The 27,847-nt window shown below is 41.5% G+C and overlaps 1 protein-coding gene across 5 annotated transcripts in view; it reads left to right on the top strand.

Moving 5' to 3' along the window:
* Positions 1-5,597: 5,597 nt before the first annotated feature.
* Positions 5,598-27,847, top strand: part of ALCAM (activated leukocyte cell adhesion molecule) — a 166,979-nt gene continuing 144,729 nt past the window's right edge. For 3 of the 5 annotated variants that reach the window (XM_084638662.1, XM_084638661.1, XM_084638663.1), the window contains exon 1: positions 5,638-5,863. In XM_084638662.1, the coding sequence (XP_084494788.1) occupies positions 5,776-5,863 (88 nt within the window). In that variant the 5' untranslated portion in view covers positions 5,638-5,775. Of the gene's footprint in view, positions 5,864-6,504; positions 6,619-27,847 lie in introns of those variants that run through there. The other 2 variants (XM_084638665.1, XM_084638664.1) reach the window with 2 other exon arrangements.

Below are 27,847 nucleotides of genomic sequence, written 5' to 3'. Positions count from 1 at the left end.
TTACTAGGTCACTTTCTTCATTGGAGGAGAAATTGGTAATAGAGGCTCAGGGTATTTTCTAGTGTGATTTAATTATTTGCCAAATGTATGTAAGTGTCCCATTTACTTTGAACAGGGGTAGCCAGAACTGCAGGCACTTGTAGAACTCCAGCTAAGACACCAGTGAGTCAGTCCTGTTGCCAAGAAACCGCTCCATTCTCTCTCACACTTGGCCCAGTCTCTGTTTTTAGCAAGTTGTCTGTTCATCTCTCTCCTGCTTGAGTTCAGTACTTTTCACCTGAGATATCCTTTAACCCACAGTCACTCTCCCTTGGTCACACAAAACCTGTATTCCTATATGTAATGGACTAATTCAGGCAGACCTGGGCATTAACTCCGCTGTTTGTGCAGCTGCTATTCAGTGCAAAGCAATCTCAGATGAATCTGACTATATACTCAGTGTTCAGTGCAGCTGGCTCCCTTCTGCCTGGGTGTGATCCAAAACCCACTGAAGTGAATGGAAAGACTTCCACTGATTACAGTGTGCTGTGGGTCAGGCTCCTAAGGCCAATTTTTTAAAGGTATATCGGCACCTAAAGATTCAGGCAGGTGCCTAGTGGGATTTTCAAGAAAGCCTGGGTGCCTAACTCCCAATACCTTTTAAAATCTGCCCCCTCGTCCTTATCCCAACAAAAGAAAGTACTTAACCCACACAATCCCCCTAAGGGCCTTGTGAGTGCAGCTGCTATAACCAGCCATCATGGATCCCATTTATGTTAACCCTTGCTATGGAGAATTACATACTGAGTACTTATGATAATATTTCATGAACCTCCTGAATTATCACCTTTGCCATAATAGGTAGATAAAGTAGCTGAGGCAGATGTACAAAAAGGCATCTAGAAGCAATTAAATCCTTAACTGGTAAAAGTAAAATCCAACATGATTACTCAATGCATAGTGAAAAATAAACATAACAATGTTCTACAGTGCTGAACATTAAATATTTGCCCTATAATCTACTTACAGTGTTAGCAATGGAAAACATATTCTGCATACCACCTTTTGGAATACTGAACCGTAATGACATGCACTGTTTAACTGACATTACATTTGTTATAGAGTCCTAAAGTTTATTCCCACTAAAAACAGTATAGACAATGGACTTGATTAGAATTTAATGGATTAATAGTGTTTGTGGTGCTCTACCCAACAATATTCTCTATTATTATTACTAGAAATTTGCTTGTCAAAAGTCAGTGTTTTATTCACTTGTAAACTGAAAGTGATATTTCAGATTAACAAACTATTTTATGTTGCATAATTCATCATTAGTGGATTACATCATTAATCCATTTTGTCAGATAACTGCAAAAGGCATGGTTTGATCAGATTAAATATCTATCAAAGAATTTTCTCTGTTTGTTCTATATATAACTATTTCTCACAACAGAAAAATTTTAAAATACTAATTAGTCTGGTTCTGTACAGATTTTATTTGAGAACTTTAAAACATGCAGTTTGCTATTTTTTCACTAGATCAAGGACTCAGTTCTGCTTCCATTAACTTCAATGGGAACAGGAGTATGCCCCAAGTATATAACTTATTTTTTTCACAAGTCTATTATCTGCCACCCCTCTATTCAATATAGGAATTCATTATCAACCACAAAAATCAAGGATATTTGGAATATCATACCAAATAAAGATATTTCTAAGCATAATCTTAACATTTAATCACATTTAAGTTCCTTTTAAGGTATAAAAACATTTGAGTAATCCCACTTTGAGTCATTTTCTATTTATTCAAACCTATAACAACCTATTTCAAATGAAAGTTAAAAACACACAATGACCTTTGAAGAGAAAAGCCCGAATAGTGAGGGAAATCCAGAACAAACCATGCTTCTGTATTAAATTTTGGGCCCTTAATAAAAATCATAACCATAAGTGATTACATATCTTGAGTATTTTTGACGGGTAGTGATCAATGGCTCCTTGACTGGTTGGCAGCCGGTATCAAGCGGAGTGCCCCAAGGGTCGGTCCTGGGGCCAGTTTTGTTCAATATCTTCATTAATGATCTGGAGGATGGCGTGGACTGCACCTTCAGCAAGTTTGCAGATGACACTAAACTGGGAGGAGTGGTAGATACGCTGGAGGGTAGGGATAAAATACAAAAGGACCTAGACAAGTTAGAGGATTGGGCCAAAAGAAATCTGATGAGGTTGGACAAGTGCAAAGTCCTGCACTTAGGATGGAAGAATCCCATGCACTGCTACAGACTAGGGACTGACTGGCTAGGCAGCAGTTCTTCAGAAAAGGATCTAGGGGTTACAGTGGACGAGAAGCTGGATATGAGTCAACAGTGTGCCGTTGTTGCCAAGAAGGCCAATGGCATTTTGGGATGTATATAAGTAGGAGCATTGCCAGCACATCGAGAGACGGGATCGTGCCCCTCTATTCGACATTAGCGAGGCCTCATCTGGAGTACTGTGTCCAGTTTTCGGCCCCACGCTACAAGAAGGATGTGGCAAAATTGGAAAACGTCCAGCGGAGGGTAACAAAAATGATTAGGGGACTGGGACACATGACTTATGAGAAGAGGCTGAGGGAACTGGGATTGTTTAGTCTACGGAAGAGAAGAATGAGGGGGGATTTGAAAGCTGCTTTCAACTACCTGAAAGGGGGTTCCAAAGAGGATGGATCTAGACTGTTCTCAGTGGTAGCAGATGACAGAACGAGGAGTAATGATCTCAAGTTGCAGTGGGGGAGATTTAGGTTGGATATTAGGAAAAACTTTTTCACTAGGAGGGTGGTGAAACACTGGAATGCGTTACCTAGGGAGGTGGTGGAATCTCCTTCCTTAGAAGTTTTTAAGGTCAGGCTTGACAAAGTCCTGGCTGAGATGATTTAGATGGGGATTGGTCCTGCTTTGAGCAGGGGATTGGACTAGATGACCTCCTGAGGTCCCTTCCAACCCTGATATTCTATGATTCTATGATACAAGTTACATAGACTTCAGGATAAAATAGCTACAGAATACCTCAAGGACAAGATGTAAAGTTCCTCAACCTGTGTTTCTGTGGTTTGACTGAAATCACTGGTTATACATTTCTTTTTCACAATCTAGGGTGTCTCAGCGTCCTGCAGTTTGGAATGATTAGTTTCAAGAGGTTACCCCATGCCCTCCAAAAATGTCCATTGTTCATTAATTTGATGTAATTGAGGTATATAATTCATCACATGCTTTAACAGGAAGCTGTTTAAGAAATAAGGCCTTCATCCAGCAAATCACTTACCCAAATTGATTTCAGTGTGGCTACTCATGCGCTTAAAGTTAGGCATATGCTTAAGTGAATTCCTGGATTGGAATCTATAAGCCTCCACTTCTGGGTTTATTAGCATTTCAGACCAATTCTAGGGCGTGATCTTGCAACTCTTTCTCTCACACATAGTTCCACTAGCATCAATCTCATTGCTCATATGATTAAAGGATGAAGGATCAGCCCCTTAATGCTGTAATGGAGCTGGAGATATCACCAAAGAAACACACATTCCTAATACCATTAGAAGTGAGGGGATTTTAACAAGAATATATGCCCTAGAGGCAGGAACTGTCTTTTTTCTACAGTACCTGGCACAAGGAGCATCTGATTGGAGCCTCTAGTTCTACAGTAATATACTTATCATCAACTATTTTTCAATACCTGTAAATGTACAAGAAAATGGTCCTTCTGAATCTCTTATTTTCCTCAGTGATGGGGTCCAGTCTTGCTATTGGCGTCAGTGGAAAATACCTATTGACTTCAATAAGAGCAGGGTAGGATCCATTGTCTTGAATTCTGTGCACTTCTAAAATGGACTTAGTGGATTCAATTCAATTCAAGTAGATTACTGGGGAAAGTGTTTGGAAAAAAGATCTCAGGGCTCTGATTAGCAGTAAACAGAAAATAAAACATATTTTAAACTGATTGCACTATATGAACAAGAGATAGAAGGTTTGATTTGAAGACAATACAACAGATACAGAATTATGAAGATTAAAAATATTTAATTTTATTTCTTGGGAAAAGTGCAGTCCTAAAAGAAAAAAACAAGAGGCATCAATTTTATCCTACTTGAAATTCAAGGAGTCTCTGTATGTGGTAACTATATTTTAAATATGTCTACCTTATTTTGTCACTGTGAAAATTGTTCTGTGGATACTGAAAGCATTTATGGAATAAATTGGATGAGTCCGTGTATATTGGTTGTGGGAGTTTTTGTAGAGTTCAGTTTTTGCTGATCACTTCCTCATGATGAAAAGATATATATGACCATTGCTGGTTTATATTTCACTATTAGAAAGTCCACTGGAGTAAGCACATGGTGTGAATTATGCAAACTTTTATTTTGAAGGAATCAAAGAGGCTTGTTTTGAACTATGATGTGGTCTGCAGGATGATCATGTTTATCATGAGTCCTGCAATAATAATTTAGGCTTATGTTTCCCATTGTGAAACAGCACCACTGCTTGCTTAGTCCAGAAATCACTCTTCTTGCATTTCATAACTTTGATCAGGAGTCTTTTTTTTTTTACTTTAGATTCAGGTCAGCTGACTCACCAGAAGTGATGGTAATACTTTCTTTGCCACTTTTTGCAATGAAAATGTGTGGAGTCCCTTGCAGAGTCACCCCTACATTATTCTGAGTGATTTTGTATACTTTTTTGCTTTAATTTTGTTTGAGGGGAGAGGGTTAACGTTGACCTATTACTGTTTGAAAACAGATGGTTGACAGAACAGGCAATTCATCATCTGGGGATTGTTTTATTTACTTTGAGAAGTATTTACATTAAAATTTTCACTTCTAAACAAACTGACACAAAGGGAAGCTGTAAGTAACTACTAGCGTTTGCAAGAGGCTAGCTGGAATAGGTCTGCCACTGGTATTGTGAAGTAGCCACGAAGGTGGTTTTAGGTACCTGTCATTTGCTTCCCTTTTACCAAAAAAAAAAAAAAAAAAAATCTATGATTTTAATTAGTTTCAGGGCCTTTGCTTTGGGAGTCCATGTTTAGACAGGTTTCAGAGTAACAGCCGTGTTAGTCTGTATTCGCAAAAAAAAAAAAAAGAAAGAAAAGGAGGACTTGTGGCACCTTAGAGACTAACCAATTTATTTGAGCATGAGCTTTCGTGAGCTACAGCTCACTTCATCGGATGAGGTGCCACAAGTACTCCTTTTCTTCATGTTTAGACAGATATTTGGTGTAAGGTTCCCCAACACAAGTTCGACAGCAGGTGCTCAGTTGCAGGGGCCGATTTTGGATCTGTATTCTCATGCACAGACAGCTCCCACCCCCGCTCAGCTTCTACGGGATTTACACCCCCGCCGGAGCACGCGCCCCTCTCGGGCTCAGGGTCTAAAGCCCCCGCAGGACGAGCCCCTGCCGGGCGCAGGTTCTAAACGAGGCCCGCCGCCACACGCGCCGCTGCCGGGCTCTAAAGCCGACCCCAGGCGGCAGCGCGCCGAGCGGAAGGGGGTAGAAGTGGGAGGGGGCGGGGCCAGGCCAGAAGACACGCCCCCCCTCGTTTACTCGCCTGGCCCCGCCCCCTCCCTCCGCTCTCAGTCCTGGAGCGCCGCTAGGCTGCCAGAGGGACGCAGCCACCTGCTCGGTGCTGAGCTGCTGGCAGAGCCGCCGCGCGCCTGCCTGGAAAGTTACCGAGCCGCCCGCGCGGGGAAGCCAGGAGCCGAGAGGGGAAGCCGCCGCCGCCCCGGGAGGAGGAGGAGGAGGAGCAGAGCCCCGCGGCCAGGCGGGATGATGGAGACCCCGGCGGCCGCCGCCTCCTGCTCCGGCCTCCCGCTGCTCTGCCTGCTGCTGCTCGCTGCCCTCTGCCTGCGGCCAGGTGAGCGCGGCGCGCTGGGGCTGGGGCTGGGCGGCGGGCGGCTGTCACCTGCCCGCCTCTCCCCGGGTGCAGCGCTGCCCTCGTCGCGCGCAACTTTAGGGAGCAGCCGGGGGAGGGGTGAGCTGCCCCCTGCGGCTCTGTCCCGCTGCCTCTTCCTCTTTTCCAGCCACACCCCCCCCCCTTTGGGGGAGGGAGGGCGTGGGGTGCTTCCTCCTTCTGGCGTAGGGAGGGGGGGTGAGGGAGGTGTCGGTGTGTCCTCCCCCTCTCCCGCTTTGGGGGGCGATCAGTGGCGCTTTTTCAGTGTCGGGGAGTGGGGTGTTGTCCCCTCTTTACGAAATGGCTCCCCCTACCCCCCCCCCCCTGGCTCTGGTCATGTCGGGTCTCTTTGCTTGCGAGCATTACATCTGCCCCTTCGCGGTGAGAGCCGCGCGTGTCTGTGCCCAGGGAAGCAAAGCGATGACAAAGAGCGGGTCCCACTTCCCCCGGCTTCTCTGACGCTGGGCTGTCGGGGAGTATTGCCTGGCTGGTTGTGCTGTGAGAACCTGCATAGCCTGTTGCTTTCCGTCTGTGCCACTCACCGCTTCCCTCCAGAGCGAGCCCTCCGCCAGATTTAGCTGGACTGAAAGACTCCCGGGGGAGAAGGGACACGGTGATCGGGGTGGGCTTCCACCTTCCTTGCAAAGTTGCTTTTCTGGTTGCGCCTGAGCTAGTGGGAGGAGGTGACCTCACCGGCAGTTATAAGGGAGGCTAAAGAGGTGAGAGTAAACTGCGACGAGCCGGTTTCTTGGGGGGAGGAGGTTGGTGCTATTCTGTCCAGACCATTACGTCTTCCTAAAAATGAGAAATGCAATCGGATGGGAAAGAATGCAAAACAAAAAACACCGGGTTTTGCATGTAGCTAGTTACGCTTTCTGTTTTCATTGCACGTCTGTCTGAGCGACAGCCTTAAACTTTCCAACAGCGGTAGCTCGCCCCTTAAAAACAACGTGTCATTGGGTCTGTTTCCTCCTTTTGTACACAAACGGCTGGATTGCTGCGGTCTCTCTCGGCTTTTCCCCCGCGCTAGTACCGAAGTCGGTCTTCCTCTTAGACAGTGGTTCCGCCGTTGAAATTCGTCTCAAGTTTCCCCCACGCGGTGTATGTGACACCTTATTTTCGATACGGACTAATAAAGGCACCCCCTCCTAGGGGTTGTATTAGTAGCAGAATATGCAACTCTGAACGGATGCCACTGATTAGTAATATCAACATTAACAAATATGCCACCAGCGAGTAACCCGCTGTTGCCTTTAGATGGCTTCTCTTGAAATGTTGCCGGCTTGAAATAGGGAAACAAGGGACGCGATTATTCATGGGGATACATTGTATGCGGTCTGTTCTTTGCATCTCTTTTTCAAGGGTGTGATCGAAACCCGGGGGATAGTCCAGTGTCAGAGTCCTGATCGAAACTTCCATAGCAGCTAAATACTTTGATCGGACCTGGCTGTGTGAATGAGGTTGAGGGGTTGCCACATTAGAGTCAGTTCAGAGTCTGGGTATTCCGCCTGGTTAGTGTTTAACAGGTGTTTGATTAGATTGAGATGACAAATCAGTTTCATGTGTGTAAATATCCCCTCTGAGCTTTTTTTAAGGCATTAGGGAAGTAGGAACACAGGGGAAACGTTAACATTCTCTTTAACTGTCTTGGCTGGGAGGTGTTTATTCTCATTTTGTCAATATTAAACATGAAAACTGAAGTCTAAGGAAAAGCTGTAAAGTGTGTGTTCTGCATTCAAGGTAGAGAGTAAAAAGAAAAGGAGTACTTGTGGCACCTAGGAGAGTAACCAATTTATTTGAGCATAAGCTTTCGTGAGTACTCCTTTTCTTTTTGCGGATACAAACTAACACGGCTGCTACTCTGAAACCTGAAAGGTAGAGAGTGTCTCATTATTCTTGTAGAAAGAGCGTCAGCCTGTGGTGACATTTTGTATTGCTTTAAGAAACAGCCTTTCTTTTGTGTACTTGCATTTACAGCAGTCAAGAGGTTAGGGAAGCGTTGCCCTGGAGTCACTGTGTTTTCAGGACTAGACTCTACACTCTGGTTTGCTCTCCAGTTACCTATTTATGCCTAATACTCCATACAGGAAATGGAAAACAAGAATAATACACTTCAGTATAATATTATTTCTCTTGCATTATTTTCATATTTGTCTACTGTTAATTTCCTAAGGTGAAACAAGTAGCTAAACAAAGGCAGCAATGTATAATCTTAATAGAAGTCCTGTTTTTAAATGAGTGTAGCAAGCTATCCTTCGAAAACAAAATGTTGAACTATATTGCAGTTTTCTGCCTTAGTAAATCATTAAACACTGTATTTAATGATTGCCAGTGTTTAAGTAGCAATGGTATAAAGCTTATTGGGAAACCCAATTGCTCTTTGACTAAGAGAGACTCTCCAGGCATGATTGAGAATGATGCTCACCTTGTCTCTTGTGCTTTATTGGAGAGTAGGCTAAAACTCTGAAAGGGACAGAGACAGGTGTATGTCCCTAACATTGAGGTGCCTCATATCATCCTATTGGGAAAATTTTCGATTCAGAATGGTCTTTTCTGGTGTTTTAAGAAAAAGTACATCATGCCATCAGCAAGAATTTTTTTAATTGCCCTAATAATATTTAAGCTATTCTTATTCCCTCTTCTGTTGTCTCATAGCATCCATTAACCCGCAGATACTCTACCTGCAGAATTATACTGATGCTGGTAATGCTGCATGGAAAATGACCAAGTGCTGTCTAAACAGGTTAAAGTTGTTATCCACTTCTCTAGTTTGCTGTGCTTTTCTGCCTCTCTTCCTTCCTCCCCCCTTCCCCCCCAGTTCACTTTAACTCAGTTTGAAACACAAGTAGATACATGTGGGTTTGTGGTTGGGGAAAGATGGGATCAAAATTGGTAGGAAAAAGCTTAGCTCCCCTTCTTTCAGGATTGAAATACTAAATCTACTTAATTTCTAGTTTATTTTTAAAACAGTAACTTAGTTTGAACACTTTTTAAAAAGCTTTTATAGCTGTAAAATTGTTTTGCCATTTTTGCTAGCATTTTGGTATTTCTATTTGTTATCCTCAACCACTTTATTGTTTTACTGTTCCTAACAATAAATTACCCTGCATGGTCCAGTTATTGTGTACTGCACCATCAAAGTAATCTGACTCTTGGAAGCGCCCAAATCAAGTTGGCACATGCATTAGTGTAAATATGCGGATGTGTAAGATTAAAAAACCCTATCTGTTTTTTTATGTGGTGTTTATAAACCTTCCATGAATATTTAAATTAATGCTGATCCTTATCAGTATTTAAACTTTATTCTTTATGGAATAAACTGTGTTATGGGACAGACTGCTTCCTTCTTTACCAAACACTAATTATTTAATATTTCTGCTTGGTCCTGTCTACCTGATGTTTGTTAAATAAGTTTTCTAATCTGAAATGGCATTTTTGTGTTGTAATTTTTAAAAAAAATCCCAATATTTTCATTTAAGTGACATAGGTCCCATAATAATTTTGAGTTCACTTCAGTCTTCACGGTCTTTTCTTTTCTTTTTTCTGGCAGATGATAATGTGGTTTGTTTGTTTGAGGCTGGATTCTGTAGAAATTATGGTCTGTTAACAAAATGCATTTGATAATACACTGTATGAGTTCCTGCTCATATGATTATTCCAAAATTAATTTCTGATCTTATTCTTCTACAGTGTCTTTCCCTTTTCTTTTACTAGGCCAGTATGAACTTCAGATTTTAGGACTGAAGTCACAAACTCCCAGTGGAGTAGAGATTCAGTTGTATGCACTGTGTGTGTGTGTGAGGGGGGGGATTATTTATTTATTTTTTTAGCTGAATACACACATCTAACTAGCTCATCAAAAATTAGCAGTCACTCATTACATTTGGAAACTGTTTGTCTGGTTTAAAAACTCATAATTATTTTTATGCTTTGGGATGACCAGAAGAGCAAGCTAGAAAATCTCTTGGGAGGCTCTTTTTAGAAGAGTTTGGCAGTAACTTTGGGGATTCTCCTTTTTTGAGGGTTTTTGTTTGACAGGATAGGAGATGACCCTAGAAATCACTCATGTAATCAGAGCAATCTGTGAACTTTGTGATTGAGGGGAAAACAAAGTACCTCTTTCCGGTGTATATGGCATTTCAGACCCAACCTTTGCTTTTGTTCTATTGGAGGAAAAACTCCATTATATCCATATTAATAAATATTTTCTTGACACATCTCAACTACTTCAAGGGTACATCATTTCCCCCCCCTCCCCCCCAAAACCCCTAAAGAATAGCAGCTTTTATTTTTTAACACCTCATATTCCTTTTGCCCAAAAGCCTTCCCTCACATTTAAACTTGGTCCACAGTAATACCATAAGCTGTCTGGTTTGCATCAAGAGTATTGATTGGCTTCTCTCATTCTAAAATTTGGGAGAAACCTCTGAACACTTTAACATGATATGCATGAAAGGAAAAACAATTAAATATTTTGCACCTTACATAGGCAAGAGTGATTTATATCCTTTCTATTTTATCATGAAGATGAAACTTTTTGAAAAACAATGTCTTAATATGGGTTGAATGATTTTTCCAGCTCACCTGTGTTAGATGCTGCAAGAACTGACCATGTTGCCAGATCTGGTTACAATATAGAACAGAAGTTTCCAACATGGTTAAAATAAATCTTGTTCTTGTAGTGTAGACAGCACTGAAAAAAGTGATAATTTTGCTCACCAATCATACTAGCGCGCAATCCAGGCACACAGTTAAACGGCACTTAACTCCCATCAACATTACCAGACTGAATAGTGTTAATTGTGTCAGAAGCTAAAATGTTGTGACTGGATTCCCTAACATATAGCCTTTTTTTATGTATGTGGTATCTTACATCTTTTATAGTTTTATAAATCATATTGCAGCCATTTTATTGTATGGTGAGCTCCTGTCTTTAGTGGGATTAGAAAGGTACCAACATTGTTTCTAGAAACATATTGTTTTGAAACTGTGTTCAGCCCTACTCAAGAATCTTCATCATCAGGGTTAACACAGGGGGTATTTATTGTGGTGATAGGACTGTTTTTAACAAGTTGTAGTGTATATGTAAACCATGAGCCCAATCCTGTGAGAGAACAGAGCATCACAAGTGAGTTGCCAAGTGTCCTCACCTCTCTTTGACTCAAACAAAAAAAAAGCTTGTACATAACTATAATCAAGTGAAAGCTTTTTCAAAAATAGCAAGTACTGTAGATTGTGATTAGAATTTACTAGAGATTTGACTGGTACCCTTCTCTCCTCCTCCTCCCTCCCCCCCATCTCCCCCAAGGAGCTGAGCGAGCACCTGTGCCTCCTATTAAGTCCAGGTGAATTATTGGGCACTTAGTGCCTCTGAAAATCAGGCTTTAACTTTTTAAATATTCTAACTTGTCACACTACTTGTATTTAAATATGTATTTTAATGGTAAAATCTTTCTGAAATGTATAGTATAAACTTGCAAATGAGTTTGTTGCTTCCCTGGGGCAAGGGATGGTAGTAAATTGGCTATCCTGAATATATATCCGTGCTATTAGCACACATACCAACAACCAGATAATGTTAATTTCACTGAGAGTGGCTTAATCTGCACTCAACTCTACCTTGGTTGGATGTTAATCTAGTACTCTGATGTGGTGGTTCTTTGAGGAACGTCTGCCTAGTCTGAGATTAAGTTGCTTTTCTTATCATACATGTAAGTCTCCAGAACAGCACATCGGTATCTATTTATTTAAACAAGCCCCACATCTGTTCAGCTGGTATTTCCTTCACTGATAAGAAACGTGCCTCTTTTGTAAAGGAAGTGATATATTGGTGAAGAGACTGGTAGAGCTGCAGGGTCTGATTTGGGGGTTATCATAGTTTATAAGTATTTGAAATGTCTTCAGTAAATTTAGCTAAAAGAATAGTAAGCTGCTCTCATGTTAACAAGCAAAAACATGTATTTTGTTTGTTTCAGCAGTCCTTGACTGTTTAGTGAAATGAAGTAATCTATATATCCATGTTAACTATTCTCAGTTTGTTCATACTAATACAGTAAATATTTTTGCACAAGGAAAACCCTTACTAACTACAAATGAGGTTTGTAAAATGCATTGTTTTAATTCAATTTAGCAGTTTTTGCTAGCTAAATGAGGATGTTACTTAAGTTTGGCCCTTACTATGAAAAGCACTTAAACATGTATTTAGCTCCCAGTGACTTGAAAACTTTCCTGAGTACAGAACCTTTCCTGAATCAGGTCTTTAAAGAATTATCACAGGAATTCTAGAGAGCATGATGGCTCTGAACACCTGCTGCTTCCATTAGTCTCAGCAGATGCTGTGGGTGCTCATACCTCCAATAATCAGGTATAAGCTGAAAATCTTGATTAGAAAGTTTTATAAAAACGTATATACAGTGGTTCTGACAACAGCATGACTTTTAAACATGAGATTTTGCCAGTTAATTCAATAGAGGGAACTCCACTACCTTATTGTTAAAAGCAGCGTTATTTGTATGTTTGTACTTCTGCATCAGACCTCTGGTTTCCATGTGAAAATTACATTAAGCATCCACAATTTTTTTTTTAAGAGTGAAAAGTTTTATGGGAGCAAATTCATGCTTCAAATACTGCTTTGGACAGCCAGCAGTATCGGTAGGCATCAACAGTGTGCCTGGTGCTGTACAAGACACAGAGGAAGACGATAATCTCCACGTCAAGGAGTTTACCAGTGCAGTCTAAACTGAGAAACAAACCCAGTGCTCTGAGAGGTGCAGAGAATGGTTCTTTTTCTTGATGGTTAGGAAGTGGCCCTTTTTACTGAATTGGATCTGCCTGAGTGGACTTTATGGATGAAAAGAGTTTTAAGGAGGGATTTCATTGAAGAAGCGGTGGTTACCTCTACACTAGAATGGCAATGGAACACCAGGTGCAGGTTGTTGCAAGAAGTAAGGTACAAAGAGGTATTGGTGGTTGAAGGATAACATGGGAGTGATTACACAAGATTTTTTTGTTGGGGCATGAAGAGGTTAGAAATAAGCTTTTGTTTTGCTTTATCAAACAAAGTTTTAACTTTAAATAACAATTTTGCAGTTACTTCTTTTAGATTACAAAGGGAAATTCAAATGGTTATGCTATTGAGAATCCCAGTTCTGTTTAAGAGGTGATTAGGCGAAATTTTACTTTATTTTTTTGCATGTTAGTAAGATCTGCCTGTTTAATTTGGAAATACGTATTCTAGAGAGTTGTATTAAATACAAGAAACAGGTAATTACTCTGCAAATCCAGATATGGGAGCTAGAAAGAACTTCTGTGTAAGAGATTTTTATAGTGTTCATCACCATAGTATCTTTGGGCTAATTATGGAGAGTTGTTAGGGATCACCCCTCTTTAATAAAATTTTCTTTTAATTCAGGGTGTCTTATTAAATTGTGTACTTGGAGTAAATTCACTAGTGAACTCAATGTTTCTCTGTTTTCATTCTAAGAATAGCATGCAATCAGTGAATGCTGGCCAAGTGTCTTTTCCAGTTAGTCAATAATAATTTGCTGTGTTTTTTAATTTGTTTTCAGTTGAACAAAAATGGAAGTAACTGTATTTGTTTTTAAAATATTATAATTTTCTGTAACTTATAGACAACTAGAATTAAATCCTTTTTCAAGTATATAACCATATCATATTAAATACTTATTCCTTTCGGTGCTTGGAATGCTTAAATAAGGATGGGAAAGTGTAAAGCACCATTGCTTCCAAGACTCCAGAGTTATAAAACTGGAAATATGTGGGTGTGGAGCCTTAAAATTCCATTTATCCCATAGGCAACAAGTGATTTATTATTTTCCAGGAAGGCAGTGTTAGAATTCATCCTGCAGGGCAGGTGAAATTCTAAGGCTCCAGGACTGCATGAAGCTTGAGATGTTGAGAAATGACAAAGGTTAGGTGGTGCAGTTCAGCCTAGTAAAAACTAATGGTTAGGTAACAATTCATATTAGAAAAAGCATTTGGGATTTTTGTTTTGTTTAGAAAAGATGTCTCATTCTGATATCTGAGTATCCAAAATTGAGATCAAAGTGTTGGACAGTTGGCTAGGAGCACTGTGGGGTTGGGTGGTGGGTTGCTCCGCTCCCCACCCCAGTGTTTTGGTTTTGGTTGATTGTGCAGTGAGGATTGTCTTTCTGTGTGACTTTTTTTTTTTTTTTTTTTTACATTATTCCCAATGAACAAAATGCCTTGCCGTGTCTGAAAGCTTTTTACAGACTTTCATGGTAGCCAGAAACAGCATTTTTTTTTCTTCTTCTTCTGGGCTCTATATCATTTATTCCAAATGAAGACACAATTTTCTATTGGTAAATTCTAATTGATTTAGAGACTAGAGATAATCTTAATGGCCTTTACCAATGGACGTACAGTCTGTCATTTTATAATTGGAGAAAAAACACTGACTATTTACACCAGCATTTTTACAGTTGAATCCATGAGGTGGATCCCAAATGAGCAACTTTAAATCCTTGGATTCCTCAGTCTTGGTGCTGAATGCCAGCTTTTTAAGTTGAATAACTGCATGTATGCATGCATATATGAAGAAAAGTGGTAAGGTAAAACAGTTAGCTTATCTACTGTTAAAGTTCAAATGAATCTGAATACAATATTATGCGACTTGCTTCCCCATTACTAAACTGGAGACTTCATTCAGTCCCTGCTAACTTTGTCCCACTTTGTTGGTGAAGACAAAAGAACAGGCAGGCTGGAAGAGAGAATGAAAAACATTTGCCACTCCCAGGTGATAGCTTGCAAATCATACAAGGGGAATAATCTCTCAAATTTGTGTGCAATGCTGAGGTTTTTTCTATTTGACTGAAATGTTCAGTTCTCAGACTATTGCATAATTGTTTTTAATCTTAGACTGTCTGGGGTGATACAGTAGCTACCATAATATTGACTCATGACAGTACCAGTTTGTACCATCTAGCCACATTCCAAACCGTAGTTTTGTTGCACAAATAATAGAAGAAATTTTCTGGAATATAAAGTTTATTCTGCAGGTACTCTTTACAGTTTAAATATACATTATCTAAGCAAAGAATATATACTAGTTTATTATTTGAGCATTAAATTAGCAGAAATACATTCTTCCATTATGGATATATAGGTTACCTAACACACTAATGTGTTATATAGGTTGCCTTTTTTTCTCCCTTCCTTTTTCTTTCAAGTGGCTTAAAGATTCAATAGGAATTACTTACCAAGTTCTCACAATGACCCCTGTTACAGAGGCCATTATTTTCTTTAGGATAACTGCCAGCTGATTTACCTTAACTTCACTCACTCTGGTAGCCTTGAATGACAGGAAATGACAGTCCTTGCTTTCCTATAGACATCTAGCCCCCAGTCAGACAGTGTACAGTACTCTGCACTGGCAGACTCCATGCCCATGCAGAGCTGGTTGGACTTAATTGGAGCTTTTGTGTATGCAGGATTGAAGTTTAGGTAACAAAGTAAAAATGTTAGTGTTTATATAGATTTATTCGTGAGATCCTTCTGTGTTCCTTTCAGTGCTGAGAAGCACTGAATCCTATGATTATTTAAAATTTTAGTCCACTTAAAAGAGGGCGAACAAACTTCAAAAACTAATAAATAATATCTATCTGCTCTAAAAGAAAATGGTCTCCATATCATGATTGCCTCTTCCCCCGACAGTCCTGTGAGTCCTAGAGAGTCCTGTGCTGTCATAGAGAGGATTGTGGAAGGAAATTTTCCATCGCTAGTCTCCGTGGAATGTTGCATTTTGACCAGTTCACCCTTTCTAGTGGAGGGAGTTCGTGATTCTCTGAAGTTTTCTTGCTGTACAGCTCCTGGGACTATTGGAGGGCTTTTTTGAGCAGCGTACATCCTTCTCTGGAAGTTTCCAAAGGTGATTTCTGAGCAATTGCCCTTCTGTCCGAAGGGTGTTACATGGAGTACTGCAGGGGTCCTCTTGTCACCCTTCCTGTTTGTGTACATGAGGTTGCTAGAGTTAGTTAGCATAGGGGTTGCAGCATAGTAGTATGCTGATGATACACAGCTCCCTGTTTCCATTACATCAGAGCCGGCTGTTGCAGTGGAAAGAATAACCCACTGTGATTTTTTTTTTTTATTATTCTCCATGAAATGAGTGATCTGGCGGAGTCTTAATTCAGTCAGGACTGAAGGGTGGGTGGGTTGGTTGGTTTGTTGGGGGAAGTATCCAGGAGTGCTATCAAGGGTGATATTTGCACCCCTAGTAGATGAAGAGCATCCATCATTTGCAACACCGCTTCACAATCTTGTTTTATTAGATTCAGGGCTGCTTTAAGTGTAACCAGAAGGCTTGTTTTTCAATCTGGTTAGAAGTGATTCTTGCTACCATGATGTGTACATTTGGCTGTTGAGACTATACTTTTGTAATATGTTTTGTATGGGCTGCACATTAAGACTACATACAAGGTAAAGTTTGTGCAGAAAGTGATCACCTGATTATTGAGCAGTACATGTGTCTTTACCTACAATTAAAAGGCTTGCTGGTATAGCTTCCTTGTGTGGATGGAGTTTATACCTGAAAAAAAGTCATATTGCCTGTATAGCTTGTACAAAGTTTCCTCGGCAACATAAGCTAGTCTTTTTGCCAGTATAACTGAATCTACACTAGGGCTTTTGGTGGCATAGCTATGTTGGCAAAAAACACCCCTGACCAAGGTATCTGAGTCAACAGTGTGCCCTTGTTGCCAAGAAGGCCAATGGCATTTTGGGATGTATATGTAGGGGTGTTGCCAACAGATCGAGGGACGTGATCGTTCCCCTCTATTCGACATTGGTGAGGCCTCATCTGGAGTACTGTGTCCAGTTTTGGGCCCCATACTACAAGGAGGATGTGGAAAAATTGGAAAGAGTCCAGCGGAGGGCAACAAAAATTATTTTTAAGGTCAGGCTTGACAAAGCCCTGGCTGGGATGATTTAGTTGGGGATTGGTCCTGCTTTGAGCAGGGGGTTGGATTAGATGACCTCCTGAGGTCTCTTCTAACCCTAATATTCTATGATTACAAAAGAGCAGATAACACCAGCACTCCTGCCGCTATGCAGGTTGTTTATGGCTTTGAGTGAAATTTAAGGTGTTTGTTTTATCTTATAAAGCCCTAAATAGTTTGAGGTGGTCACCTGAATGGTTGCTTCTCCTCCTGTGAGATGCTGCCAGTTTGAATGGCAGAGATGCTCAAGGTGGATTTTCTTTCAGTTAGAGGCAAGGGGGCAGGATGCTCTCCATGAGGGTTCCTGTTCTCTAGAATTCTGTTCCCTCCTTGATCTGCCAGAATCTGCATTTGTTAACCTTCAGGACATACCACACAACCCAACTTTTCTTAAGACCTTGAGGGATGTCAGGGATTCATCGAATGAGGCCTGGCATTTGAAGGAGGATTTGGAGCATGTTTTGTGATGTGGGTTTTGCCTTCTGTTTTTGTGATAGTCTCCAAGTGTCCATTTAAAAGTTTTCCAATTAATAATCAAGATGACTGCATTGTAAACATCAGATTTTCTAATTATGTTAAATTTTTAGAGATGCTTAAAACTCTGGATAAACACCAGATAAAATGAAAAAAACTCCATAATACTTTACACACACATACTAATCCTCCTCCACCCTCAGTGAGGTAGGCATAATCTACTTTATAGAGGGGGTAAGTGAGGCACAGGGAGGTTAAAAGATTTGTCCAAAGATGCACAGCACATCATTTGTAGAAATGGGACTAGAACCCATGTCTTCGAATTCCCAATGAAACACTTTAACCCTTCAGCAGTTTGGTCCCCAAGTGAGTTCCCCAATGTCCTAGCAACATGGCAGATTCTGAGATGTCTGAGTTCATTTACTTGCCTCTGCTCGGGGAAGACTGGCGGCTGGATGTTGCTTGAAGGGAGAAGGAAGAGTAAAAGGCTATGTCTCTCTGTGAAGTAAGAGTAGCATATTTGTAACCCTTTTATTCGGAGGCCAGTCCCAGAGCCAATCCCATTTCCCATAAGTGGCTGTTCATAGATAGGAAACTCTTGAGAATCAAGACTGATGCGGGGATGGGAAGGTCATTTGTTTTTCCCTCTGGCAGATCAGAAACTCCCAACCATGAGGCTGGGGTGAGGATGGAGATTTCCTCAAGAGCCATAAGCATCTACTGAGTATATTTGAACAGTCTAAATTGCAAACTGCTAACCAGGTAACTAAAAAAATAATCAGGCTTCTCATTTCATCAGACTTGTTAGAATACAGAATGGAACATTCCTGGTATAGAGTGAGAGACAGCTTACAGAGAACTCTTCAGGCCCCAGTGCCGCTAAAAATGCTTGCAACCTTTCAAGCCATGCAAATGGCAAAGGACTAGGTGTGCTGCTTCTGCATCAGAGTACCTGTCTCTCTGGTAATTGCCATTGGAGGCAGACTATCTGAAAATGCAGATAACTTTAGTTGCATTAAGTCCTAATGAGTAGTCTGTGTGCTCTTTGCTGCTGCCACTAGGGCTTGTCCATATTATTCCAGCAAGCTTGGTAACGAGCTTCAAAACACAGTATTTACCAACCACAAGTATTTAAAAATGAGTTGGGTCCCCCAATATCATGAGACCTTAAAAAGAATTTCAGGTTCTTTTTATTTGTTTTTTTGAGTATTTAGGGTACACTTGGATCACATTTTCAACCACAATCATAAGGACAAAACATTTTTTTTAAATTTTTAAATGAAAGCTGAAATTTTCACCTCATTACTTGAGTTCAGGAGATTGTGTGTTAAGAAAAATACACCAAATATTGCAAGAGTTGGCAACTGAGAAATCGTAAAATAGGCTTTTTTTTCAAGCTACCTATGTACTGTAGTTTAACTTGTAAAATGTGGGTTAAACCCCATCCTCAACATTTCCTTTTAGGGTAGGAGATAGAAGAGGAAATATTCCTGATTAACTAGTGAAATTTAACAAATGTGCAATGTCATAATCTGTATCCATTTTTTTTGTAATCTTAAAGAACAATAGAGGCAAAAGTAGCATGTAGGGTATTAAATGATTAAGCAAAACCGAGGAACTTAAAAACTACAAAAATATCTGTTGTGTACACTCCAGTGTCTTGAATGTTTTTCTGTTTTCTTTTGTGACAAGACACATTTAAACAAAATAGAGAAAGATGGCTTTCTTTGTGTTTAAAAGTTGGATGTGGTTTCCTAGGTTTTCTCAGTAGTATCACTTTTTGGGTGGTGCTTCAGTGAATTATGTTCAATGGCAAGTTCAAAATATGAATAACTTTTCTAGACACCTAAGTAGAAGGAAAAAAGATACCTTTGTTTTAGGGATGCAGACATTCAAAACATTTTGGTTAAATGGAGGTTTGGAAAATTGGAGGAGTTAAGGGGCCCTCTGGGTTCTGCAAAGCTCAAAACATACTGAAGTGGACAGTGGTTGGCTTTGTAGACTAGCTGGAATAAAAAAGGGCCCGTTAACCTTTCTCTAAAACTAGGTAGTCTACAAAGTTGGCTAGCATCCACTTTACTGTGCTCTGGAAACTTGGAATTGCAGCTACTCTGACTCAATTGACCCCTTTTTAGGACCGAAAGCTTTGGTTAATCCTGGCTAAAGATTATGCATTCTCTTCTCCCAACTTCACCCCATGTATCTGTGACATTCATGTAATTTAAATGAGACAGACACTTAAAACCATTGCTGCTCACTCAGAATATGCAAACTATTCACCCTCTGGGAAATCTCTACGTATTGAAATGTGCTGCTGCTATGTAGAGGTATTAGACTGTGGAAAGGAGGCAAGATTAGGGAAGGAAGTGTAAATATCTCAAAGTACAATTTACAGTAGCATAACCACTCAGAGTAATTCTTCGTCAGCACAAGGGACAAAAGTGGCTTTTGCCCCAGCGTTTAGTATATCTGTTTTGTTGTGAAACACCTAAGACGGGGGTAGAGAGATCCTGTTTTGTTACTTGTGCATTTGAGGTAAGAATTTGGCCAAATATCTCTTAGAGGTATGACAAAACCAAAGAAATGCATGCACAAGGAGAAATAACTATTTAAGACCCTGAAATAGTTTATGGTGCACATGCAGATAATTTTCTTTAAATCAGCCTTGCAAAATTATTAAGAAAATTTACAAGCACTAGCAAAAATCCACTAGTTCATCCTTTCCATTAATATGGGAATGCAGTGCTCAACTTACTTGTATTACTGTAGCACAGGGGTGGGCAAACTTCTTGGCCCGAGGGTCACATCTGGGAATAGAAATTGTATGGTGGGCCATGAATGCTCACAAAATCGGGATTGGGGTGCAGGAGGGGGTGAGGGCTCTGGTTGGGGGAAGTGGGCTAGAGGGTGGGGCCAGAAATGAGTTCAGGGTGCAGGAGGGGGCTCCGGGCTGGGGTGGGGCAGGGTGAGGGCTTCAGCTAGGGGTGCAGGCTTTGGCGTGGGGCTGGGGATGAGGAGTTTGGGGTGTAGGAGAGTGCTCTGGGCTGGGACTGAGGGGCTCAGAGCGCAGGAGTGGGATCAGGGCTGGGGCAGAGGGTTGGGGTGTGGGGAGCAGTTGAGGGGTGCAGGCCCCAGGCGGTGCTTACCTCAAGAGGCTCCCAGAAGCAGCAGCATGTCCCTTCTCCAGGTCCTACGTGGAGGTGCAGCCAGGCAGCTCTGCACGCTGCCCCGTCTGCAGGCACTGCCCCTGCAGCTCCCATTGGAGTACCAGAGGGGGCAATTGGAGGGAGGCCATTAGAGAGCGTAGGAGCCAGAGTGGGGCCATGCTGCGGTTTCCTGGAGCTGCGTGGAGCAGCCCCCAACCCTGCTCCCTGGCTGAAGCACCAGAGCAGGGCAAGCCCCAGACCCCGCTCCCCCGTGGGAGCTCGAGGGCTGGCTTAAAATGGCTGGCGGGCTGGATCTGGCCCACCCCTGCTGTAGTGTGTAGGATTCCTAGTTATGGACCAGGACAAACAGAACAAAGAGAGTCCTTACCTAAAAGGGCTCGCAATCTGAGTAAAAGACAAATGAATACAGAGAGATGGGGGGAGCTCAGAGAAACAATGTGGCAGTATTGGTGAGTCAGCATGATAGATAGCAGTCTAACCATTCTCTCTCTCTCTCTCTCTCTTTATTTATAATGTGCTGCTGCTATGTAGAGTGTGTGTGTGTGTATATATATATAAAAAGTGATTTTTTTGAAGGAGGGCTCTGAAGGAGGATAATTGTTTGTTTGGAAATTTAACAAGTGTATGTTGAAGGTTGGCATCATGAACCAGTCAAAGGCAGGAATCAACATCTCCATGGTGATTGAGAGATGTTAAGCTGTGGAGGGCCTTGAAATCAGCAAAGACAAGCAGTTTATGTTTGATGCAATAGAGAAAGGGAAGCCAATGGATGCATATAAGAAGAGGGGTGATGTGGTCAAAGCAATGGAGTAGGAAAATGATCTTTGCAGCGGCATGAGACATGAGTGGGCTGGACTGTATTTGTCAAGCTAGGAAGGAGGATGTTGACATAAAAGTTTGACAAGAGTTTTTTAGCTGTGTGAATGCATAGGAAAGGCTCATCTTAAAGGTGTTATGCAGAAATGATCTGCAAGATATAGACCCTCCTGGACATGAGGGTCTAGAGAGAGATCCTAGTCGACGATGACTCCCAGGTTACAGGCCTGAGTGACAAGACAGGATTGTGGTGTTGTCCACAGTGATCAAGAAAGGAGAGGGGACTTTGGGGAGAGATTGAGCATGAAATGATGGTATAGTGGGAGAAGAGAAGTGACCAAGGACATAGCTCTCTGGAATCCCTGCAGAAGGGGAGGTAGGGAGAGAATGAGAAGGACCCTTCAAAGGACATGCTGATGAAGTAGTGAGAGGCACTGGAGGAGAACAGAGAAGGGAGTACTGAAAGTCAAGAGATAAAGTAGAGGGCACTATTTATATCTTCCCATGTGATCACATGCATTCTCAATCTCACTATCTATCTAGGTGTCCCCATTCTTAGAGTTACAATAACTACTTGATTTTGTCTCTGCTCTATTTACCGCCACACTACAGCAGCTTCAGGTTTTTTTTACTCTCGTCCACCACATCAAATGTGTCAGTTTTCTTGACTGCCACAGCAAGTCACCCACCTTCCTGAAGTGGTGCCTCAAGGTTGTACTTCTCCTGTGTTTCAACTATATTGTCTTTCATCATTGGTTTTCAATTTGTGTAACCATTTACTCAGAATAATGCATCTGAAGAAACTTCTTTCTTTCTTGTTCTTGGGTCACCATTACAGATAGCTTAAAAATTGCCTATATACTATTCTATGCATTTTTCCAGAGACCTATAATGGTTTCATTTACTTCATTTATGTAAGTGTGTATGAGGTGAGGCAGCAGTGGGAAAGACAATACGCTGAGTGTAATTGCTCATTTTAACAAAAATATGTAATTACATATTTGAGCGTCAAACTTTCTCTGAAGCAACATACATCTTCATTTTTTCGTAATTAGCAACATGAGTTTCAAGCTTTTTAGTCTCTTGGGTAAATAAACCTATGATTTTATAGTAACTTTCAAATAGATTTTTTTGTAGGAGTAGTTTAATACAAACATTAGTGTAAATATATAATTGTCTGTCCCACTAATGCAAAAGTAATTCACTTCAGGGTTAACCAGTCTTCCTTCCTTAACTTGCACCTTGTCAAATCACTGCAAAAATGAACATTACAAACCCCTTTGGCTATATTAGCTTGATTTGACACAAAAGTTTATTTTAAAATAAAATGTAATTGTAGGAGAGAGATCATATGACGTACTTACATTTTGGTGTCAGTTTTTAACTTGTAACAATTTTTGGCCCTGTTCCAGCAGGTACTTAGGCATGTGACTTCAACAGGACTACTCCAGGTGCTTATGTACATTGCTTAATTGGTGTCTTGGTTTATAATTTTAATGGTTGATATTGGATCTCACATTTGATCACCACCTAACACTTATTTGTTTAATGCATATCTCCTCTCCCAGTGATCGTGAGGGCTGTATCAGTGAGGGCTGAAGTAGGCTTGCAGCTGATGACCTGTGTAGGAAATAAAAAATAAATTCAGGTTGCTGTTGGGATCATGAGCATGTTGTATAATGAGTTGTACTATTCCCTCTGCTCCCTTTGTGGGTGCCTTTAATAAGATGGCAGAGGGCTGAAACTTGCTTTAAAGATTTTCAGGCATAGATTCTCATCAGTTTCCATTCTGACTCTGACATATTCTCAATGCATGCTGCAAGCAGTCGTTCATTCCATCAGTTGAGGTCTTCAGAGTATTTTTTATATTACATTCACACTTGCACATGTGGCAATATAATATGCAAGGTACAGGGACAATCGCGCTTTGAATCTGTCAGCCAGGAGTAGGGAGAGCTTATTAGGGTTTTGGCTGTGAACGTAACTAAAAGAGAAAATGGATCTATACAAACTTCTAAGGGTTTGTCTACATGGTTCATTGGTCTTCACCAGAGGGGTGTAAATTCTAGTGCATGCTAAAATCGGCTAGATGGACACACTGAAAGTTCCCTAGTGTGTGTTCATGTAGTACTGTTTGAAATGGAATTACATTAATGTTCACTAGGAAACTTTTAGGGTGCTCCAGCCAGGGCCCACATGGGTCAGTTAGTGTGACACACTAGTGTGCACTGAAATTTACATACCTCTGGTGAGAACGAAAATACCATGTAGGTACTAAAATACCACACCCTTCAGTTATCTATCACGGTTTTTCTGGTTGCTGACTAAAATGCAAGGAAATCGTTTAAAACAGATTTTTGCTCTTGTAACTATTTTAATGAGACTTAATGTGAAAGATGTATCTTTATAGATATTCTTCTTAGTTTTGAGATCAGGATATATTTAAATGCATGGCTATTAAATCCAGAAATGTTTACTTGTCCATTTGTGGCTGCAGTTATAATTAATACAGTTATGGTCCCATTCGTGTGTGCTGCATGCCTGTTTTCCACCTGAAGTGAGGTAGTTGTGTTTCTTTTGTGTACTAAAGACTAAGCACTAAAACCTATCTTGGGAGTTTATTTTCATTGAAATTTATTCTTGGTTTATTTATACCTGGATTTGTGCTGGAAATCACTTTAGATAAGCTATTACCAGCAGGACAGTGGGGTGGGAATAGGTATTGTTTCATATTCTCTGTGTATATATAAAGCCTGCTGCAGTTTCCACGATATGCATCTGAGGAAGTGAGCTGTAGCTCACGAAAGCTTATGCTCTAATAAATTGGTTAGTCTCTAAGGTGCCACAAGTCCTCCTTTTCTTTTATTCTTGGTGAGTAATTTTCAGTGAAGCATATTTTTTGTTAGATCGCTGTGAGTAACTATCATGTATATTCCACCTTTTTTTGGGAGTCCTTTTCAGACACAGAGACGGTAAATCTACAGAACGTAAGCTAATGAGAGATCACCATGAGTAGCTAAAGGAGATTTAAATCACAAATTTATCTGGGGAAAACTATAAAATCTTGGCTCACATGGAGTGAAATTGTGATAGGAAGCATGATCTTTGCAAAATTTACTAGGGAAAATGGAACTAACTAAAAATGATGCATTGTTGCAAGTGTCAATGAAAGCCCTCTATTCTTGGTGTAATGGTCTTGGACATTAAAAGGGTGTTTACATTTGGCCAAGAAAAGATTCAAGACTTGGCTAGAGTTAGATGTGGTACCTTTTTACTTGTGAGGTCTTGCTCAGTTGGAATGGAAGAATGAAAGCAAAGATCCATACTAGGTTAAACTTTTTTTTTTTTTTACTTGAAGCAAATAGTTGATTTTGTGCTTGTTCTAACCACCAATATGTTGTGTTAAACTCTTGATAATACTGATAGGATGTGGTTGGTCACCTCAAACAATACTGTTTGCAGGTTTTCTAGTTCCATAAAAACCGGGACACCAAAGGGTATATCTACACTGCAGCTCCCAGCCTGTGCAGAAGGACTCATGACAGTGGCGCTCAAGCTGCTGTGCAAGAAATAGCAGTGTGGACGTTGCGGCTCAGGCTGAGGCTTAGACTCTCAAGCCATGGGGATTGAGTGAGCTTGCCTGAGCTGCAGTGTCCACACCACTACTTTTAGTGTGCTAGGGTGAGCTGGGTGGCTCGCTCCCAGCTGCAGTGTAGACATACCTAAAGAGGTTAAGTGACCTGCTTTATATCAAAAAGGAGGTGTGTGGCTGTTAAGAAGTGAGGTGTGTTTCTGACTCAGTTCTGACCTTTAACACAAGACCATCATTCTTCTCTGTGCCATGGTAGCATCTTGATCGTGTAAAACAAGATCTTCTATGTGTGTATGTAACCCTTCTGCCCGTCAGAGTTGGCAGCAACAAGGGCCGGGTTCAATATCTAGGGGATCCATTCCAATAACACAATGCAAACTGGCTCGAGCCCCCACCCAGTGACCTGGGACAAATATATACCACCCCCGCTGGGCGCCTCCAAGAGGCAATACTTCCCCTCTCGCAAGGACATAGTTTGAGTGTAGCAAAAAGCCTTTTAATAACAGAGAGAAACAATGTGGCATTATGTTGGGGAAACACCACCAACAGGATTCATAACACAACCCATGAGCAAAAAAAAACCCACCCCAAGCAAATTGGGGCATGCCCTTTTCCCTTTGGTTCTTGAGTCCAGCAACCCCAAATCACCCAATGACCCAAAAGTCTCTGTCCCTGGTCATGGCAGGCCCAGAGTTCGAAAGTTTATCTGCGGAGCTTTACCTCCCAACCTAGGTGGTGATGGGATGGGGGTAAGAGGCACCTTACGTGATCTGAAGCTGACTGCCCCATAGCTTCGCTCTGCCAGCCGCCCCACAAACTCCTTTGCTCAGCTCCGCTCCGCTCAATGGCCCACAAGCAGCTCCCACCATCCACAAACTGCTCCACGTCGAACTGCTTCACCAGCCTGTCCACAAGGCACTCCAGCTGTCCTGCAAACTGCTCCACAATATATCTTCAGGCTCCCCCACTACTTAACACACCGCTCAGTGATTTCAGCTCTTAGGTGAATTCAGCTTGTAGTAGGGGAGCCTCAGTGCTGGTGCACTGTTAGCCCAAAGTGAGCTCAGCAGCCTATAACTAGACTTCTAATGAAATCAAAATTAGCTCTGATATTCCACAGTGGAGAGAGGAGGAAGTGCAATTAGCATGTAAGGCCCTCACCAAGGGGCCCATGCCACCAAGTATTAATACTTGTTCCCAGCCTCTCTCAATTCACAGAGTTTTGGAACCCATGACCCTTGCCTAGCGAGTGCTACTTAGTTGATGGTGAATCCCTCCATCATAACAAAAGGCCACGTACAGTTCCAAGCACAGTTCCCATAATCAGGGTAATAACAATTTATTCTTCCTGCCCCAATAACAGAGACACTGGGGATCCCACAGCAGCCAGAGTGACCATTTGGGCAGCTATGGTCTCATTCTAGGCATGGTGGGTGTGCCTATGCAAATAAGATCGGCCCCTGAAGTTGTTTTGCACAACTTGCCACACCTCACCACCAGATGTCAGGGTGGAGCTCATCCTGACACTGCTTACATGTATTATACCACGTATAACATCACAGAGGCCTGGTCTATGCTACATAAGCTGCCTTATGTTGACCTGACTGTCATTATCTACACTACAATGGTGCTCCTGCCGATGTAAGTTGCCCACTACATCAACTTAATAACTCCACCTCTGTGAGAGGTACAGTGCTTAGGTCAACGTGATTAGGGCGATACAGTATTCATGTAGACACTGCATTACTTACATGTCTGTTGGCTGTCAGCCCCACAAGGGGCTCACAGCTGGACACCCCTACACACACACCTTTCCCAGGACTGACAGCAGGAGCTCTCAGCCTGGCACAGCGCTCAGTTTCACAGCAGGGAGCCTACCAGCAGTAAAATTGACATTCTTGTCAGTTTCATGGCTGCTGCTATTTCACATTTTTGGCTCTCTGTCAACCCCAGGGCTGGGTGCTGTGGCTATGAGCCCCAGTGAGGCTGGGGACAGGGGGAGAGAGAGGGAGAGTGGGCACCTGCTGTGAGCCTGCGTGGCTGTCAATACCCTGCACTTGGGCTGTCAGAGTCTCATAAGGCCCCACTTCAGTGAGTTCAAGTACTCCTAGTGAGGAAATGCACCACTGGCAGAAAGAGGACAGTATAGACACCAACAGTTTGGTGGCTGTAGGTCAACCTAACTTTAGTTGACCTAATTCTGTAGTGTAGATAAGCCCAGAAAGAAACAGAAACCTTGTTTTCTTTCTGCTGAACATGCAAAACTGGTAGGGCTCCTTCATGCATCTGCAAAGTAGTTAGAGTAACTTAGATCAGGTCTATTCTAGAAACTTTTGCCAGTATAGTAATGTTGGTTGGAGTGATTTTATTATGACATTGCTATGCTGCCGAAAGCTTTAGTGTAAGCACAGTTATAATGGCAAGAATGTGCTTTTGTTGCTGTAGCTTATTTCTTTCAGGGAACTGGTATAAACTATACTGGCAAAAGCACTGAGGCCTGTAGATTAGGCCTCAGAGCTGTATTCCTTCACACAGGAAGAAAAGGGAAACCAGAGAGCACAGGAGTCTAGGCAATGCTCTTTACTGGAGGGGAGGAACAGAGTGGCTGGAACTGCTTCCCCTGTTTGTTTGTTTTTTTTAAACTAGAGGGGAAAAGGAGAGTTAAAATTGAGAGAGGTGGGGCTTTGGGGTTTTTTTGGGGGTGGGGGGAAATGTGTGAGGATATTAAAGATAACTAGAAAAAAGTAGTAGGAGATTGAGACTTTTAGGGAATAAGTGGGTGAAGGAGAGAGACCATAAAAAGTAAATAGCAATAAGGTTATCTTTCAATGTTTAGTCCATTTTTCATTCAAAAAGAAAGTAGCCAGTGAAACAGATACAACAGATAAAATATCTTGTTTCATATATAGCCTTTAATAACAAT

The sequence above is a fragment of the Lepidochelys olivacea genome, assembly GCF_965140295.1.
Source record: "Lepidochelys olivacea isolate rLepOli2 genome assembly, chromosome: 1".
Classification (NCBI taxonomy): Eukaryota; Metazoa; Chordata; order Testudines; family Cheloniidae; genus Lepidochelys; species Lepidochelys olivacea.
The sequence above is the reverse complement of the archived record's forward strand: the minus strand, read 5'-3'. Positions and strand labels throughout refer to the sequence as shown.